The 18,881-nt window shown below is 38.0% G+C and overlaps 1 protein-coding gene and 1 long non-coding RNA gene across 5 annotated transcripts in view; both read left to right on the top strand.

Annotated features, from left to right (window-relative positions):
- The window catches only part of LOC144377551 (uncharacterized), a 174,439-nt gene that overhangs the window by 35,150 nt on the left and 120,408 nt on the right, over window positions 1-18,881 (top strand). The gene's annotated exons all lie outside the window — the stretch shown is intronic.
- The window catches only part of Baz1a (bromodomain adjacent to zinc finger domain 1A), a 110,884-nt gene continuing 103,790 nt past the window's right edge, over window positions 11,788-18,881 (top strand). For 3 of the 4 annotated variants that reach the window (XR_005729191.2, XM_005322674.3, XM_078050224.1), the window contains exon 1: window positions 11,803-11,945. Coding sequence is in view for 3 of the 4 variants with exons in the window: in XM_005322674.3 (XP_005322731.1) it covers window positions 11,833-11,945 (113 nt within the window). In the remaining variant the exon portion in view is untranslated. Of the gene's footprint in view, window positions 11,946-18,881 lie in introns of all 4 variants that reach the window. The other variant, XM_005322676.3, reaches the window with a different exon arrangement.

The raw sequence follows: 18,881 nt of genomic DNA on the forward strand, positions 1-18,881 counted from the left end.
ACTTCAACTTCTTTCCTTTCTCAAATAGTCTCCATACCACTGAACTCTGCTCGATCTAGTCAATCCCACATACCACTCCCAATTTATCTTTATAAAATGTCAGTTTGATGAGTCACTCATTTCACAAATCTTCAAGGAGCAGTGGTAGATAAAGTTCCCAAGGAAAGAAACAAGAAGACCCTGGAAGAGCTCATATTCCAATGAGAATGGGGGCAATAAACACTGAGAGTAGGATATAATTTGGGGAAGCCTTCCTGGAGAAGTGAGAGAAGAAAAGGGATACGAGGGAGCTAGGAAATATCAGGTTTTGGGGAATAGTTGAGGGAAAAAATGTGATGCTAAGGAGAGTCAGGGCCATTCAGAGGGTAGAAAGAGAACCAGGGAAGAGTGTATCACAGAGCTCAAGGTAGAGAGGATGCCAAGGAGCTGTGTGAATAAGGTGAACACTTCAGGAGACAGTTCATTGGATTTGTCAGCAGGATCAGAATCAATGTCAGTTTTAAGGGAGTGTAGGGAGTAGACAGGCTACAAAGGGTTAGAAATAAAGAGAAATAGAGAAGTAGAAGCAAGGAACATAGATCTCCTTTTTAAATGTTAATTGAGAATGGAAAAGAAATAGTGCTGAGGATAAAGAACAATGTACTTAATCACCTTTTGCCCCCCACCCCCAAATGAAATAGACCTGCACTAGTTTATATCCTAGGGCAGCAAGTGGTGAAGGAGAGGTTGCTATTAAAGGAAAGATGATTGATGGAGCAAGAGCCTTAAGGAAGTATAAGGAAATACAATCCTATCAGGAAAATTCTTTTGCTTGTAATCATTCTCTTATTCTCTACATGCATGTTATGGTTGCACAGGTTGAGCATCCCTAATTTGAAAAGTTATCATCTGAAACATTTTTGAGTGCCAACATGACTGAACAAGTGAAAAACTTCACACCTAACCTCATGTGATAAGTCATAATCAAAATAAAGATACTCTGGCCAGGCATGTGCATGCCTATAATCCTAGCTACCAGGGAAGCTGAACAAGGAGGACAGAAAGTTTGGGCCAGTTTGGGGAATTTAGCCAAACCTTGTCTCAAAAAAACAAAACAAAACAAACAAACAAACCAAAAACAAAAACTAAAAATATTGAATGAAATTACCTTCAGGCTATGTTTATAAAGTATATATTAAACATAAATGAGTTTCATGTTTAGACATACTCTTTACCTTGACATCCCCAAGATATCTCATTATATATGTAGATATTCCAAATCCAAAACATTTCTGGTCCCAAACACTTCAGATAAATCATACTCAATCTGTGTGTGGTTAAGATAATAGTGTGTTATGAAATGACTGGATAAATTTTTGCAACTTGAAGGAAAAACATCTGGATAAATCATTTCAGAAAATTCTGGAAGTTTCCTGTAAACTTAGCTTGAGAGAACTAACTCATTAAAATTTGATGGTATTATTCACCATTGCAAAACAAATGCTCAGATTGGAAACTAGATTATTAGTTTTCTATTGCTATGGTAACAAATTACCACAAACTTTGTAGTAGACCAGAAGTTCAACACAGATCTCACTAGGCTAAAATAAGGTATAGTAGGGCCATGTTTATTTTGGACCCCTTGTGGATAGAAACTGTTCCCTTTACTTCTAGAGACTACTACATTCCTTGGCTTGTGGCTTCATTTCTTCATTCAAAACTAGCAATGTTGATATCCATTGTTGTACATTGAGCTACATAGGGAAAATGCTGGGGCAAGTGAGAGCCAGACAGGCACTGGGTGACTCTGAGGCTTGCTGAGGAAAGACAACTAAACATGGGCAAAGGAACTCCTAAGAAGCCAACAGGCAAAATGTCACATGCATTCTTTGTACAATCTTTCCAGGAGGAGTCCAAGAAAAAGCACCCAGATGCTACAGTCACCTTCTCAGAGTTTTCTAAGAAGGATTTTAGCAGACTATGTCTGTTAAATTTGACAACATGAAAAAGGTGGATAAGGCCCATTATGAAAAAAGAAATAAAGACCTATATTTCTTGTAAAGAGGAAACAAAAAAGAAGAACAAGGATCCTAATGCACTCAAGAGGCCTTGTTAGCCTTTTTCTTGTTCTGAGTGTTGCCCCATAATCTAGGGAGCCCATCCCTTCTGGCCTACCCATTGTTGATGTATGTTGCAAAGAATCTGGGAGAGATGTGGAATAACACTGCTGCAGATGACAAACAGTTGATAAGCTGAAGGAAAGATTTTTAAAAAGTATGATGTTGTCTATGAAGCTAAAGGAAAACCTATGCAGGAAAAAAAAAGCAAGAAGAAGAAGGAAGAGGAGAAAGACAAGGAAGAAGAAGAAGATGAGGAGGAGAAAGAGGAAGAAGGTGACAAAAAAGTTGGTTTTAGAGCAGTTTATTTTTCCCTTGTACATAAAGCATTCAATCCCCCTATACACAACCCACTTTATGTATGTATGTATGTATGTATGTATGTATTTATGTATTATACATAAATTGAACCCAGGGGTACTTAACCACTAGTCACACCCTCAGCCCTTTTTATTTTTTTATTTTGAGACAGTACCTGGCTAAGTTGCTGTGGCTGGCTTTGAACTTGTGATCCTCCTGCTTCAGCCTCTGGAGCGGCTGGGATTATAGGACAGCGCCACCCACCATGCCTGGCTCACCCTTTTAAAGAAAAAATTGATGTAAAAACAAACAAAACCCAACAATGCCACTTCTCTGCCTTTTCTTCTTCAACCATCCTCTCCTCTTAGTAACCATTGTTGGGAAATGTTCTCCATATAATTAGATTGGGCCCACCTGGGAAATACAGAATGATCTTCCCAGCTCAAGATCTTTAACCTTAATCACATTTTCTTTTCTGAATCTCTAGTGGGCTGCATACCATGCTATAACTGAGAGTGAGGCCTTTATTTCAGAGAAAAATTTGAGATGGGAGAAAAAAAAAGGAAAGATTTTATATGAGGGAATTTTGTATTTGTACTTGAATCAAGGAAGATGCTTGATCTGGTAGGTAGACCAGGTCCTAGAGGCCAGGCATGTGGTATGTAGTTGATAAGAAAATATTGAGAAACAGTTTACTGGTAGCTTGGGGTAAAATTTATCTTTTCCAGTCCAAAAAGAGAAATTTAGCTGAAAAAAAATTCAGTTCTGCTGAGTAAATAAGAGATGGGTACTTTGACCCAAACATTTGAACTAGAGAAAATAATAGTAGTAGCATAATTCCTCCATGGTGTGCTGATGGCAACAAAAATGAGAGGGAGAAATCCCTACATGTTTTTTATTTTATAGGAGCCTGCAGCATTAGCATATGTTTTACCAGGAACTCTTAAATTAGAACTTCACAAAACTTTATTCAGCACTGAGTTCTGAATTTTAACTCTTTATTTCTATCTTTCCTTCTTTAAATGGCCTGTACTCTAAGGCTATAAGCATTGCAAATATGAAGATCCTTTGTAAAACATAGTGGTGAGTTATTGGTATCAAAACAGTGTTTATTGATAATACTGTTCTTCAATCACGTGAGCTCACTGGTAAGAAGAAATACAGTCCTAATTATAAATCTATAAGAAAATGATAGAACATAGAACCTTTCTATAATAGATTTTAAGTGCATAGTACGTTACAGACATTATGGTAAATATTTTCAAAAATATTTTTAAATTGTATAGTAACATTTTTAATGATACCTGATAGTGGGCTGTGATGAGATTGCTAAAGAGAAAATAAACAAAGAACAATATATATTCTAGTGTTTTCCACTCCAGTAATAAAAGAAATGAGTCAGTAAACGAGATATTAAATACTAGTGTACTTGTATCTTATAGCTATTTTGCTAATAAAATTTAAAATTTAGTTGTGCAGTTAACAAAATAGAAAAAAAGAACCCTGTAATACACATTTTAAAACCATCTACTTGTTTCTTACATATTATTTTTTTGTTTTTTAAACTACAACAAATCTTGTTGTTCAACTTGTTTGGTTGAACATAGTAATAATTTTTTCTTTAAATTGGTATGTAAATATCAACATAGGTAATCTAGATAGTTTTTGGAAATATGTGATCTAAATTCTATTTCCAGATTAAGATAAAAGCAGCTAGCTTTTTTTTTTTTTTTTTTTTTTTGGTACCGGGGCACTTAACCATTGAGCCACATTCCCAGCCCTTTTTTGAATTTTATTTAGAGATTGGTTCTCACTGAGTTACTTAGAGACTTGCTAAGTTCTGAGGCTGGCTTGGAACTCAGAATCCTCCTGCCTCAGCTTCCCAAGCAGCTAGCCGTCTGACTCTACTTGTCTTACTAAATTTGTATTTTTTTAATATCTTTATTTTACATTTATGTGGTTCTAAAGATCGAACCCAGTGCCTGATGCATGCTAGGCAAGCACTCTACCACTGAGCCACAACCCCAGCCTGCTAAATTTGTATTTTTTACATCCATCTAACAAATATATATTGAAGTCCTGTCATGGGAAAAACATTATTCTAGGCTCTGTAAAATTTTTAACACTGACATTTTAACCTTTTATTTGCAGTTCTAATTTTAACTTTATTTGCATTTATTTTATTTCCAGTTGTGAAGTGAAAGACTGTTATACCAGTTGTCTATCCTCATCAGCCTCTTTACCTTCTAATCTCTTCAGCTTTAAAATTTGTATTCATCTTTCTACAGTGAAATTTTTTCAGCCTTGTCCCCTAGCTACTTTTTCCGCCCAGAAGCAACCAGCATGCTATTTTCTTGTATATCCTAGCTTGGTTTTTGTTTGTTTGCTTTTTTAAAAATAATATTTTTAGTTGAGGATGGACACAATACCTTTATTTTAATTATTTTCATTTTGATGTGGTGCTGAGAATCAAATCTAGGACCTCACACGTGCACAGGGCAAGTGCTCTACCACTGAGCTACGACCCCAACCCCATTGTTTTTGATTGTTGTTGTTGTTTACTTCTTCATTTTTTTTCTAGTACTGGGTACTACAGAGCTACACCTGCAGCCCTTTTTAAATTTTTCATTTTGAGACAGGATTTTGCTAAGTGGCTGCGGCTGACCTCAAATTGTGATCTTCTTGCCTCACCCTCCTGAGTTGCTGGTATTACACGCATATGCCACTGCGACAGGCACCTCCTCATATATTTCACTGTGTGGCTATAGGATAATTTATGTAATCATGGATATCTCAACTGATTTTTTATTTATTCTAATTAGTTATACATGACAGAATGCATTTGACACATCATACATAAATGGAGTATAACTTCTCATTCTTCTGGTTGTACATGATGTAGAGTTACACTAGTCATATAATCATATATGCACATAGGATAATAATGTCCAATTCATTCTACTATCATTCCTATCCCTCCCTTCATTCCCCTCTGTCTAGTCCAAAGTACCTCTATTCTTGCCTTGCCACTCACCCCTTATTGTGAATTAGCATTCTCATATCAGAGAAAACATTCAGCCTTTGGTTCTTTGGGTCAATTGATTTTAATATTAGGCTATTCCTAACAAAGCCAAAATAAAGACTTATATTGAAATATATTTGAGGAATATCTCCGAACACTTAGAACTTCTAGTGCATTTGTAATTTGAGTAGACATTTTCAATTTGCCCTCTGTAGAAGTTGTACCTGTTTCCCCACAGGCTTACCAACATATATAACGGAGGTCTTTGCTAATCTGCAGAGTAAAAGATGTCATCTTGGTGTAGTTTTAATCTACCTTTCTCTTATTATGAGTGAGGTTAAGAATCTTTTTATGTTTTAAAAGCCGATTGTATTTTGATTATAAGATTTTTATTATTCCTGGGTTATTTTGATTATAAGAATTCTTTATAGGGACTGGAGTTGTGGCTTAGTGGTAGAATGCTTGCCTGGTGGCATCTGTGAGGCCCTGGTTTCGATCTTCAGCACCGCATTTACATAAAAGATCCATTGACAACTAAAAAATATTTGTTAAAAAAATTCTTTATACACTAGGGAAATCATCTCCTTTGTAAGTTGTAAATATTTTTTACCAATTTGATATTTGTCTTTCAACTTTGTAGTAGTATTTATTTTTATAGTAATAGGGATTGCACCCAAAGCCACTCTACCACTGAGCTACATCCCCAGCCCTTTTTTGAGACTGGATCTTGCTAAGTTGCCCAGGCTGGCCTCCAACTTGCCATCCTCCTGCCTCAGCCTCCTGAGTCACTGTGATTAAAGGCATGTGCCATTGTGCTGGCTGGTTTATGGTAGCTTCTGTCATGCAGAATGTTTTCAATTTTATAGAATCATTTTTTTTTGCAAATCCATTTTTCGTGTTATACTTAGGCTTTCCTCATTCTGAGATACTTCAAAAATAATTCTTCCATGGTTTGTTTTAGTACTTTTATGATTAACAAACATTCTTAGGGATAGAGATGTAACTCAAAGTAGAATGCTTGATGTTGAGAGCCACAGCTGAAGGGGCCCCAGCAGACTTTCAGACTGCCAGCTGATGATTGGCTCACAGCGGCCTCAGCAACATCTAGCTGATTGGCTCCTCTGCAGTGATGCTCATTGGGCTGTTTCCCCGCCCTTTCAGACTGCCAGCTGATGATTGGCTCACAGCGCCCCAGCAAAATCTAGCTGATTGGCTCCTCTGTGGTGATGCTCATTGGGCTGTTTCCCTGCCCTTTCAGACCATGGAGCTGCTCATTGGGGGACTATTTTGGCTCCGCCCATGACCCAGCTAATCGGCCTCAAGAGCAGGAGGATTGGGGGAGGTGGGGAGGCATGTGGTGAGGAGAGAGGCTTGTGGGAAGCTGGTGGTGGCAGTTGGGCTCTGAGGGTTTTTCCTGAGGAGTTGTTTTGTTTGGTGTGTGTGGTTCTAAAAATAAAGTTCGTTTCTTTTGACAAGTGGCTCAGTCCTTGGTACTACAAACACAAAACAACAACAACTTAATGCTTGTAAACTCTAAGTTGTCTTGTGTATAAGATTAAGTTTCCTGTTTGAATTTCTACCTGAGCTAGAACTGCAAATCAGTCCTAATGAAATATAGGATACAAGTAGGGTGCTTGAATTCTGGAGTAGATAAAACTAGAGTTTGGGATTTTCTGTTTCCAAACTGTATGATTTTGGGCATCCTACTTAAGTGATTTCACTGAGTTTCAGTGGCTCCATCTGTAAAATGGAAATGATAATTCGTATTTAATTTCAGATGAAAATGATATGATTTGTTTAAAGCCCTTAGCACAATGCTTAACAAGTTGGAAGAATTTATTTAAACTATTACCGTGATAATGATGATGACTATAGACTGCTCTTCCAACTTCTACTACTATCTCAATTCATGATTGAGAAGGGTTTAAATAAAAAGATGTATTCTAAATTTGTGAATGTCACTATCCAATTTCCTCCAAGCACAGTAGTTCTCAATGTCAGTGCTACATTAGAATCACATGAGATTTTAAAATTCCCAATGTTTGGATCCCAACCCAAGAGACCTCGGGCCTAGGTATGGTCCAGGCATCACATTTTCCAAAAACTCCTCATGTGATTCTGATGGGCAGCCCAGATCTAGAGCCACTATTCTAACACTGAAGTGGCGGTAGAACAACTCTTTTCAGATATGAAGGGAAACATTTACTGCTTCTAAAGAACAACAGGTAGTATAGAAATCTTTACAGTTAAAATAGCCTAAATTTGTTATGAAGACATTAAAAAGAATATGATAGAGTTGAGAAAAGTATCAGAGATAGATGAAGAAAAGAATTACAAAGTTAGAGGTGTTCTTGCATTTATTTATAAGACATCTTTCTTGGACAAACTTCTTTTATAACATTGCTAAGAGGTAAGAGTCCTGAAATTTGTTAGATGCATTAAATGAGTCATGGAGTTAAGACTCATGTCAGTGATTTAGACAAATTTTAGATTCTTATCCATTGCCTTCCAATATAATTCTCAAAAAATTATTGCTTCTAAGAATCAGTAAACTATCCCTATATACATGTTATCATTTTAGCAAAAATTTTTAATGTAATGGTATTTTTTGTTTGTTTATAGATAAAAGTGTGAGTAGGTATACCAGAATATTAGATATTATTGAAGGCAAGGAAAATACAGTGTGGTCTAAAGAGACTGTGTACAATCAGGAGGCCTAGATTCCAGTTCTCGAGCTTAAAGTTCCTCAGGAGCAAAACGAAAGAATTAACAGTTCCCAAAGATTTCTTTCAACTCTAAATAATTATTCTCTGACCAAATCATGTAAGTAAAAGCCTTTCTTACCGTAATCAATCAATAGAAGACAAGAAAATTATTCCAGCTCATGCTTTTAAAACTTATATTTCATAGTCTTGTTTTGTCTTGAGATTTTTATCAAAATATGTCTTGATAATATTAGGTTAATATATATCCTGTGTAGTTAGCATATTTACATTTACCCAGAAGGGTGACTAAGTGATTGAAGGATTCCATCTTGTGAATGGTGAGGCTGTTTTAGAGCACCAATTTTTTGTTACCTTTTAAATCATGCCTAACTTTATTTAGGACCAATCGTGGGTCTCCCTTCTATATTTCCTCCTAATCTTTTCTACTTCTCTTTTTGCATTATATTACTCATGATCATTAGAACTCACACAATTCTTGTGTTGGTTGTATTTTCATCATTTCTCTCTACAAGATTATACTCTTTTTTGAGGCTGGGGTACATTCATGTTGTATCCCTTATATGAGCTAGTACAGTTTCTTGGTATATAAAAGGAGCTTGATAAATGTTTAATGCAATTAATTTTTTAAAATTAAATAATTGTAATTCTTTTGCTTTCTCTTTGTTCTCTATTTTAAGTTTCACAGTTTCTTTTATAAAATTTCCATTTTTAAAAAAAAAACAAAGACCCATTTCACGGAGTTTATTTTAACTGCTTTTTGGATACAGCAATGAGCTTTTTACTCTCAAAAGTAGTAATTTATAATGTAAGGAAGTAATCATGATACCAAAAATCAGAAATGAACAATACATTAGGTAAGTTTTAGTTAGAAATAATTTCTTTAAGAGAAATGTTTTTTAATGAGGCAGTTTAGGTATGCTATCAATTTCATTATTATAAACACATTAAAACTAAAGTTTTCCATGTTATGATTTTAACTGACATTATTCTGAAGTAATGAACAATATGTAAAATATTAAATATCACAAATTGTTAAAATAAACCTTATGTAACTCAGAGAATTGAGTTATGATTTTATTGAAATTTCAGGATGTTGAGTTTGATGTTTTAATGAAATAGAATTACAATTAAAAGTTCTTTTTAGTTGCAGATGTACCTTATTTTATTTATTTACTTTTTTGTGGTGCCAAGGATTGAATCTAGTGCCTCACACATACTAGGCAAATCCTCTACCACTGAGCTACACCCCCAACCCAGAATTTCAATTTTGTTATATAAGGTTCCAACTGTTTAAAATTTGCACTTGATAAAAATAAAATAAATATTATTGCTTTTTATCAAGACTTTAACAATTTTTAAAATATATCCAATAGAGAGATCTAAAATACACTTGAGTATTCAGAGAATTTCATCTATTTTTAACTTAATAGTTGAGATTTTGAGTTGTAAAGGTGATGCTTTAATATAGGTTTGGGGCTTGGAGTATAGCCAGTGGTATAGATCATTCTTAGCATGCCTGGGGTGTTGGGTGTTCAATCACTAGCACCAGAAAGAAAAAAAAAGTAGTTTGTAAAACTATTCTTTTTTCTTGTCCTCAAAAGATTGAGGCTACATATGTGGGTTCTACATTTTTTGCCAATAAGTACTTGCTAGGTAGAGAATTCTAATTTGTCTGTCAGTATACTAGTTGAAGGCCAATTTAAAACCCAAATCTTTTTAGTCTGTACTTTTTTGAAGGGTTTATAGAGGCTACTCATATACTTGCTAGTGACAGCATTTCCAAGCTTCTGTACCTTCTATAATTCAGAGTAAGATGCATTAAGAAATAATATTAATAATTTTTTAAACACTGAAAGAATATTGTGCCATTAATGTATGTTCCATTTTGCTAGTTGTATAAGCAGGTAAAAGCAGCCTGAGAAAAGTTAAAAAATGATAACTAGATTTAAACAGATTTCTTAATTTTCTGTTCCAAAGTACGAATGTACTTAATTTGAAGATATAAGCTGATCTCATATTGTTTCTGTAATTATCACTTCACTACATTAGTAGTTAGAAGAAATAATCTTTTGTTGTCTAATAACCATTCTCAATCTTACTTTTAGACTCATTCTTACATTTTAATTAGCAAATAAGCAAAGAGCAAGGGCAATAGCAAAATAAAATCATTTAAAACAAAGCTAGTAAAAATTCTTGAGTTCTACTTTGGAAAATTATTTTTAATTCAAAAGCCCTGTATACTATGTACATTAAAATTGGTTTCATAAGTGAAAAGTACTGATATGGGAATGTTGCTTTAGGGAAAATTTTAGTAGCAAATCCATCATCCTTAAAATTCTAGTTGAATTAGGCATTAATCTTTGCAAATATTTACAGTGGTGTAAATTTTACTTTTCAAAGGGTGTGTTATTTAATTGTAAATATCTCGGGGTCTCATAGGCACCATGACATTTTCTAACTTATTTCCCCGTCTGGGCTAATTAAATCTTTGATTGAATTGCCCTAAGTATTAAAAAGAACGGATGTCGAGAAAGTATGTTTTGTTCAAGTCGCATATTTACACGTACAAGATATCTTTATATGAATTCTAATTTTGAAGACAAACACCAAAGCATTTTTATTTCTTAAACATTTCTCTTCGCAATCGTAAATGGAATCCCAATTACATGTAGCCAAGGGTTGGTGAGAAACTTGAAGATGAAGGCTTTACTGTCAGCCATGTGTCCATAAACGCCGGCGCTTTCCCTAGATCTTTTGGCTGATAATCTCAAACATGGAGGATGCTTCTGATTCTTCACAAGGGGTTGCTTCATTAATTAATAATGTAGCTCTCCCAGACTCTCCGCCGTCTCTTCCTGTATCAGTGACAGGCTGTAAAAGTCATCGAGTAGCCAATAAAAAGGTAGAAGCTAGAAGTGAAAAGCTCCTCCCAACAGCTCTTCCTCCTTCGGAGCCGAAAGTAGATCAGAAACTTCCCAGGAGCTCCGAGAGGCGGGGAAGTGGCGGTGGGACGCGATCCCCCGGCGCGGAGCAGGGCAGTGGCAGTGTGAGAAGCTGCGGCCACTAGTGCGGCAAGGCCGGCCAGAAGGGACCCCCCGGGAGGGTCGGGACCTCTCTGCCTTTTCAGTTGAGAAGGTGGAGAAGTGGCAGTCGGAGTGCTCGCAGGTGAGGGGCTCCTTGCGGGGGCTCCGAAGCCGGACGGCGCCGCAGGAAAGTGTAGGCGAGCGGGGGAACAAAGCGGAGCGGCGCCAGGGTCCGCCCGCGGCGAGCGCCCTCGCGGCGTGGGGCTGGCCGGCTGCGCGCCGAGCACGTTGTGAGCCCGGCGGCGGCGGCGGCGGCGGCGGGCGGGGAGCCGGCGCAGGGGGAGGGGGCCGCCGCGGGGCGCCTGGCCCCATTGTGAGCCGCCCGCCGGGCGAGCCGAGGTGGGGCGCACTTGGAGGGCTGAGGCGGTGGCGGCTGCTGTACTCGCTCAACACCCGGGTGGCGGCAGGAGAGAACTCGGCTCCTGTAACAGCCAAGGCGCGTCAGTCACACAAAAGGCAGTCGAGCTCTCCCCAGCGCGCGGACCGGCCCACGCCGCCACTAGCACTCCCCACCTTACCGGCTTTCCTTTCCCTCCAATTTTGATAGGGAAGAGGGGCCGACACGGGCGGCCGAGGGTCGGGGCAAACCCGCGGGCGGACAGGAGATGCCGCTGCTACACCGAAAGCCGTTTGTGAGACAGAAGCCACCCGTGGACCTGCGGCCGGACGAGGAAGTTTTCTACTGTAAAGTCACCAACGAGATCTTCCGCCACTATGAGTAAGGGCCGGGCCGAGCGCGCGGGGCGGGGGGGGTGCGAGGGGTTGTAGGGACTCCCTCCCCAGCGCCCTTTTGTTTCTCTTCTTTTTCTCGCCCTGGGCTCCTTGGCTGGGCGACTTGAAAGTGACGGGTGGCTGGGAGCCCGCTTTTCTCCGCCCTCCCCCGGCCCAACCCGGAGACTGCGTGGGGCACCAGCCGCGCCACGCGTGGGGAAAGCGGGTCGGGTCGCGGCGGAGGAGTCTAGAGCCCTCGGCTCATTTGGGGGACTGCTTCTGGCCGCCGCTGTCGCCGGGCCGGCTGTCCGCCGGGCGGCGGAAACTCCCCGCTTTGCCCCTCCCCACCGCGGCTACACGCGCACTCGGAGGCCAGTTCCGGGATCCCCGCCCGGCGGCTGAGGGGATCCCCGCTCGGGTCAGCGGCGCGGGGCCGCAGTCCTTTGCCCAGAGAGGGAATCCCTGACCCCGAAGGTTGGAAACGGCTTGGCAGGGCTTGATTTCCTCTGTTGGGAGCAGGTTCTGACGTTGGGGCTCCCTGGGGTAGGGTTTAGAGGGAGTGGAGTTGACACTCTCTAGAAGGGAAGGAGGGATGTTCCCAGCGGACTGGGTGCCGTGGGGCCCGGGACACGAGAGCCTCCGCCGACGGCCTTCGGTCCCGCGCGGCTAGGCCTCGGAGTGTGTGACCGGAGCAGTGCGCTCTGTCACCGCCTCTTGGTGACTAACTCGCGTCCCCAGGGAACTCGGCGTCTTCGCCCCCAGGAGACCCGTGAGGAAGAAGTCCGGGCGGGCTGGGGAAAGAGGAAGGGAGAAGACAGCCGGGCCCCGTACAGCCCCTGGTTTTCACTTTCGCGTTGGCAGGACTGTGGCGGTGGGAGTTGGGGGAGGGCGTTAAGGCAAGTTCAATTCCAGCCTCTGCCAGTCGCCTCTTTATCCCTCGGTGCAAGTGGGCCGCCTGACATGTGCCATTCGCTATTGTTTTGATAAGAACCCGAAGCTGCTGCTGCTGCTGTAGTTTTAACACCCAAATTTTCAGTCTGTCGCCTGGTGTTTTCCTAGAGATACCTTTGTCCAGTGACTCGAAGCAGTAGTGTATGTTTTAGCGATTGGTGTTTAAACAGGATCTCCAAGTAAAAACTGAATTGATCAGTCCGTGATCCTGATCTTCCTTTTATTCTTACGCTTTATTTCTCCACTTAGAAGGAATCTCTTTGTGGTTTAGAAATCGTGTGTTACAGCAAGCAAATAAATTGCGTATGGAAGGCACCTTTCCCGGAGATGGGTGGGATGCTTGATCCAGAAGGGTCTGCACCTGTCTGAGGAGTAGTGGGGTTAGAAAAGTCAGTTTCTTTGACGTTTATTTGAAATAAGCCTTTTTTTTCTTCAACTCGAGGGAAAGAGGGTTATGCATAAACATGTTTTATCTACAGAAGTAGATAGTACTTTTCATCAGACAATACTTTTATGTAGGAGTGCACATCTCACTCTACTCTTGTACAGACTTGTTTTGTTACTCAAATAGAGTTCACTCTTGTAACTACTTAAGTGAATTTGGATTAGGTAACTTGACAAAGATGATGTCTTTTTTTCTTTTAAATTTAAGCTAAAATTCTTAGTAACAATTCTAAAGTTTTGAAAAAATTTATTTAAGAGTGCCAATTAGATAGGCTTAAAGTTCAAACTATTTTCTCTTTTGATATAAGCAGTGTCTTTTTAGAGGCTGGGATAAATATGGCTTTTATCCTTCAAATTAAAACACTCTTCATGTACTTTTGGTTCATGAGATGATTTATTTTAACTGTGGAGAAATCTGAAATGCTGAAGTAAAGGAGATTTTTGGCATTGCAAACCTACTTATCTTTATTAACATTAAGGAACTGTGTCCTTTGAAGTCTTATGACATTAAAAATTTTTAAATAACTAGTTTTTTTTTTTAACTTTTATTTGTTCAACCTTGCTGAAGTGTTTTTGAGTTTTTGAACTTTACAAGCTGCTCATGTGAGGTGATTGATTTGGGAGCAAAGCTATTTGACTATTTACCCTGAATAGTGTTACTGGTGTTCTTAGATGTTGATCCTTATGATTTTTGAATTGGCAAAATTGGAAGAAGACTGTCATTTAGTTGTTAAATTTTAAGTTATTTTCTCCTTAAATGATTATAAAGAAATCTTTTTAAAAAATGCATTCAGGGTGGATGATATATGATAGTCTGCAGTATTAGGTAATTTGATCTTTGTCACAAATCTGGAGAAACTTTGAAGGAAATCTATTTTCACTCATTCACTAAATTACTGATTGTTTTGAATAATTTTGTATTTATCTGAAGACTGTTATGCTTACTTGTTTACTCCAGTTTTTTATTTCTTCACCTCTTGGCCTTGCTCACTTGCTAACACAATTCAGAGTAACTGTGCCTGTAACTTTGTTCTGTCTCTATCTTATTATCTTATTATAGTTATTTTATATATATATATATATATATATATATATATATATATATTATGTCTTTTTAAGCAGCAATGAACACCTCTCCTTTTATCTAGTGATGTTTCCTATTACTACCCTGTGGAGCAATGTATTTGTTGTCTCACATTTTGTCGTCTTTAATAGCTAGAGTTCTTTAGGACAAGGACTATGACCAGGATAGATCCTTAGTGGTCATACAGTACAAACTCCTTTACTTTGTTTGAATTATGTGCTCTTTAACTAATTGCTAACTCTTGTTTGACCTGCTTTGGTAAGCAAAGAAGACTCATTTAAAAATAGCACATTTGGGCTGGGATTGTGGCTCAGTGGTAGAGCGCTCACCTAGCCTGGGTGCGACCTGGGTTCGATTCTCAGCACCACATAAAAATAAAGGCATTGTGTTGTGTCCATCTACCAAAAAAAAAAAAAAAAATTCCCTTTCTCTCTTTTTCTCTCTCTCTTTTAAAAAAAATAGTACATTAACTGTAGGCAAATGCAAAGTTAAGTACATAATTTAGTTTTAAGTCAAAGATTTATACTCTAAATTTTAATTAGCTGATGACAATTTTGTTTTGTATTTGTTTTTGGCTGTGGATTGTTAAAAAAAAAATAAGACAGTCCAAGTGTTAACACTAGAAATTCTAGATTTGGGGTTAGGAAAATGATTTGTTATATTACTCAATTACTTAATCTCCTAAATAAAATACTGTTTTGTTAGCCATTTGGAATTGGAATATACTTTATCTTTGAGCAAATCCAACCTTTCATACAGAATTTAGGAGTCTCTTTCACATCAACTAAGAGGCAGTCCAACTTGTATTTTAACCTGGCTGTCCTGTGATAGAGATTTAACTAGCTTATAATATTTTCATTGTTTATCAGCTGTCAGTTGTTGATTCAGTTTTTCCAGTAGCCCTCTTTCTCAGTTGAGGAAACTGGGGTTAGGGTAGGAGAGTAAGTTCAAGATCATAATGTCCAAAATCAGTTATCTAGCTGTTGAAAACACTGGAATATTAATTCATGTCTCTAAGGTTTTAAGATTCTGTTCTTTTTGCCATTTACTATCACATGGTACTTATTATAGAGAATTCATCTTAATATGTGTTGAAGTTTGCAGAAGTATGCACCAAGAAAATAGCATTGTGTGGAATTCAAGTTGGCCATCTAGATCTTTCTTTAGGTACCTCTCCCTACTGTCTGTTCAGACATTTGCCTTCTCTACTACCCCACTCAGTGATTAAATTCTAAGTATTAAATGGATAAACCAGAATGCTATCAATTAATAGTAAAGAAAACATGACTTCCACGATTGACAAGTTCTCATGCTGATGAACAGTTAAAGGCTATTTGGTGGCATGGGTTTTCAAAGAAAGTAGGATAAACTTCATAGCTAATGTTTCAAAAGTAGGTGTTCAGCTCCTATTTAGGAATAAGTTGCCACATGGCCCTGATACTTGGGTCCATTAATCCTTTCTTCGTAGATGGTATAGCATAGATTCTCAAATTTTTTTTTACTATTTGAGTTTTTTTGATGCTGATGATTGAACTCAGGACTTGGTACCTGCTAGGCAAGTACTCTACCATTGAACTCCATCTCCACTCCTTTTTATTTGATTTTGAGACTGAGTTTTTCCATGCTGCCTAAGCTGGCCTTGAAGTGTTGTGATCCTTCTACCTTGATTCCCTTTCTGATTATAGGGATTACAGGCATGTGCCACCACATCTAGCCTCCTAAATGCTTTTTGAGTTTTACCTTGTATCTGTTTAGCAGACTACCATGTTTTACATCTATACATTCTTTCTTTAGACAGAATGTGTACATCAACTATTAAGGGTAACAAGTCACCCTAAAATTTAATTATTTCAGAATAATAACCCATTTTGTTTACTCACTTTCCTATGGATTGTTATTTGGTTTCTTTTGGTATTGTCTGTACTCACTTAACTACAGTTAACTAGAATCTAAGCTGAGACTGAATGGAGTAAAGATGGTCTTAAGTTTGGGACCTCAGATGGTGTGGCTTTTCTCACCATGTAGTCTTTCATCCTCAAGCTATCTGGGTTGCTTCACATGGTAGTCTCAGGGTTTCAAGAGAGTGAAGGCAGAAGTCCTCAATGTCATCATGTTGATCAAAACAAATCACAAGGCCATCACTGATTCAAGGGATGGTGAGTAGACTTTACTTCTTAGTGAGAACATTCAGGGTCATATTTCAAAGGATTCTACACACTTTTACCACAAACGGTTGTTAATATTTTATATTGAGTCATTTTGATTGGGTTTTGAGTGTTTACTGATAATCTAATTGATATTATCCACCAAAACACAATGTGGACACACCTTGTTGGTTTCCCCTGTGCTACCTATAATAATGATTCAAACTGTTTCTGCCTAAAATTTCTATTGTTCTTGTACTTGCCCTTAGAAGCTGCCAAGAAGAAATATCTTTAAATATTTAAGATAGTTATTCTTGCCTCTTCCTATTCTCTTTTCCAATGCTGAACTTCATCTTATTAAAACATCCTTAAAGTCTTTTGTGTATGTCTTGATATTGTTTCTCTGCTGTACTGGTTATGCTCCTAGAATCTCTGCTACTATGGTCCCGGAAGAGTAAGAATTAATAGTATTTATTGAGTACAGTAAAATAATGGGAGCATATGCTTAGAATTATCTAATTTGATTTTTACACAAACTGTTCATGGAGATATACCCATTTTACCAGAACTTCGAAAAGGTTATGGAACTTATCCAAAGCTGAATAATAAAAGGGATAAAACTAGGTTTCAGACAATCTTCTTTCTCATTCGTATGTGTACTTTCTCTGTCTAGATATACATAGAAATAAATGGACTGCCCAGTGAGAGTACATTTGTTTATTCTTGACACTCTACTGTATTGAAGAGTCTTTGCAGATACTGAGATAATTTGTCCCTTTAGTGAGAAATGAAAGAATATCTACAACATAATGGCACAAATCATTTATGTTTTATGGAGCAAGTATAATGGGAACACAGAAAAGAGAGAGCTGATCACTGTTTGCTGGGGAGTTGGGGAAGCCTTCAAATAGGAAATGACATGTGAGTTGAGTCCTAAGGATAGAGCTTAGGAGACACAGAATGGAACAGAAAGAGATTCTTTCTAAATGTTCTAAAGAATTCTTTCTAAGCAAGGATAACTATAAAAACGCATAGAAATAAGAATTTGTATTTCATCTGAAATTTGTCTTTTTCACATTTGTCATTGTTATGACTTTAACATCCAGTAGCAGTATATATTTCATCTTTGTTGATTTCCACTTAAGGGTTTAGTCTCTAACTTTAAATATAATCCTTGTACCAGGCATGCTGGCACATGCCTATAATCCCAGCTGCTGGGAAGGCTGAGGCAAGAAGATGAGTTTAAAGCTAGTTTCAGCACCTTAGCAAGACCCTAGGTAACTTCAGGAGACCCTGTCTTAAAATGAAAAATAAAAAGGCTGGGGATGTGGCTCAGTGGTTGAGTGCCCCTGGGTTAAATTCCCAGTATTAAAAAAAAAATCATTATTGCTATTCCTCAGTTTTGTGCCATCTACAGATTTAGGAACCTACCTTGTATGTCATCTAAGTCTGTTTAAGGCGGCACCAAGTAAAATGCAAAGTACTATTTCATTAAAATTATTAAAAAAATTAAATCTTATTTATTTATTTATTTTTGTGCCGAGGATTGAACCCAGAGACACTTAAGCGCTGAGACACATTTCTAGCCCTTTTTATTTTTTATTTTGAGATAGTTAACCTGGAGTCTTGCTAAGTTGCTGAAGCTGGCTTTGAACTTGAGATCCTCCTGCTTCAGCCTCCCAAGTCAATGGGATTAGAGATTTATGCCGCTTACCTAGCTATCTTATGCTTTTATTAGTTAAAAAATTTCCCTGACCATCTTAATATAAAAAAATAAAAATTTCAGGGTTGGGGATGTAGTTCAGTTGGTAGACTGCTTGCCTAGCATGCACAAGGCCCCAGGTTCCACCACCAAAAAAAGAAAAAAATTTTTTTTCATCTAGTTGGTTGGTATTTATATAATATAAGGCATGTTTATTCTGCCGTGCCCATAATCTCCTGAAATGCTCTTGAAACCCTATCAGTAAAGGAAATTGTTAGAAGAACCTGTCCTGTCTTCTAGCAGTAATTACCTTTTTAAGTTTTAGGCCATACTTTCCATCTCTTGCCTATCATAGGCTGTTTAAATCAGGAATTATACTGGTTTTTAGCCTATTGCTGCATTTCTCAGTTTATAGTAATTATTTTTGTCAGTAGGAGGGCCTACCTGTCCATTAGATTTTTTTTTATGCTTAATTGTGCTAGATCTTTCTTAGCATATATTATATACCTGATTAATATAGTTTTGGCCCATAAGCATAATATACTTTGTGTTTATTTAAATTATATTTAACGTCACTTAGTTCTTTATCTTTACTCTAAGTTTTCAGTTACCCAGCAA

The sequence above is a fragment of the Ictidomys tridecemlineatus genome, chromosome 5 (assembly GCF_052094955.1).
Source record: "Ictidomys tridecemlineatus isolate mIctTri1 chromosome 5, mIctTri1.hap1, whole genome shotgun sequence".
Lineage (NCBI taxonomy): Eukaryota > Metazoa > Chordata > Mammalia > Rodentia > Sciuridae > Ictidomys > Ictidomys tridecemlineatus.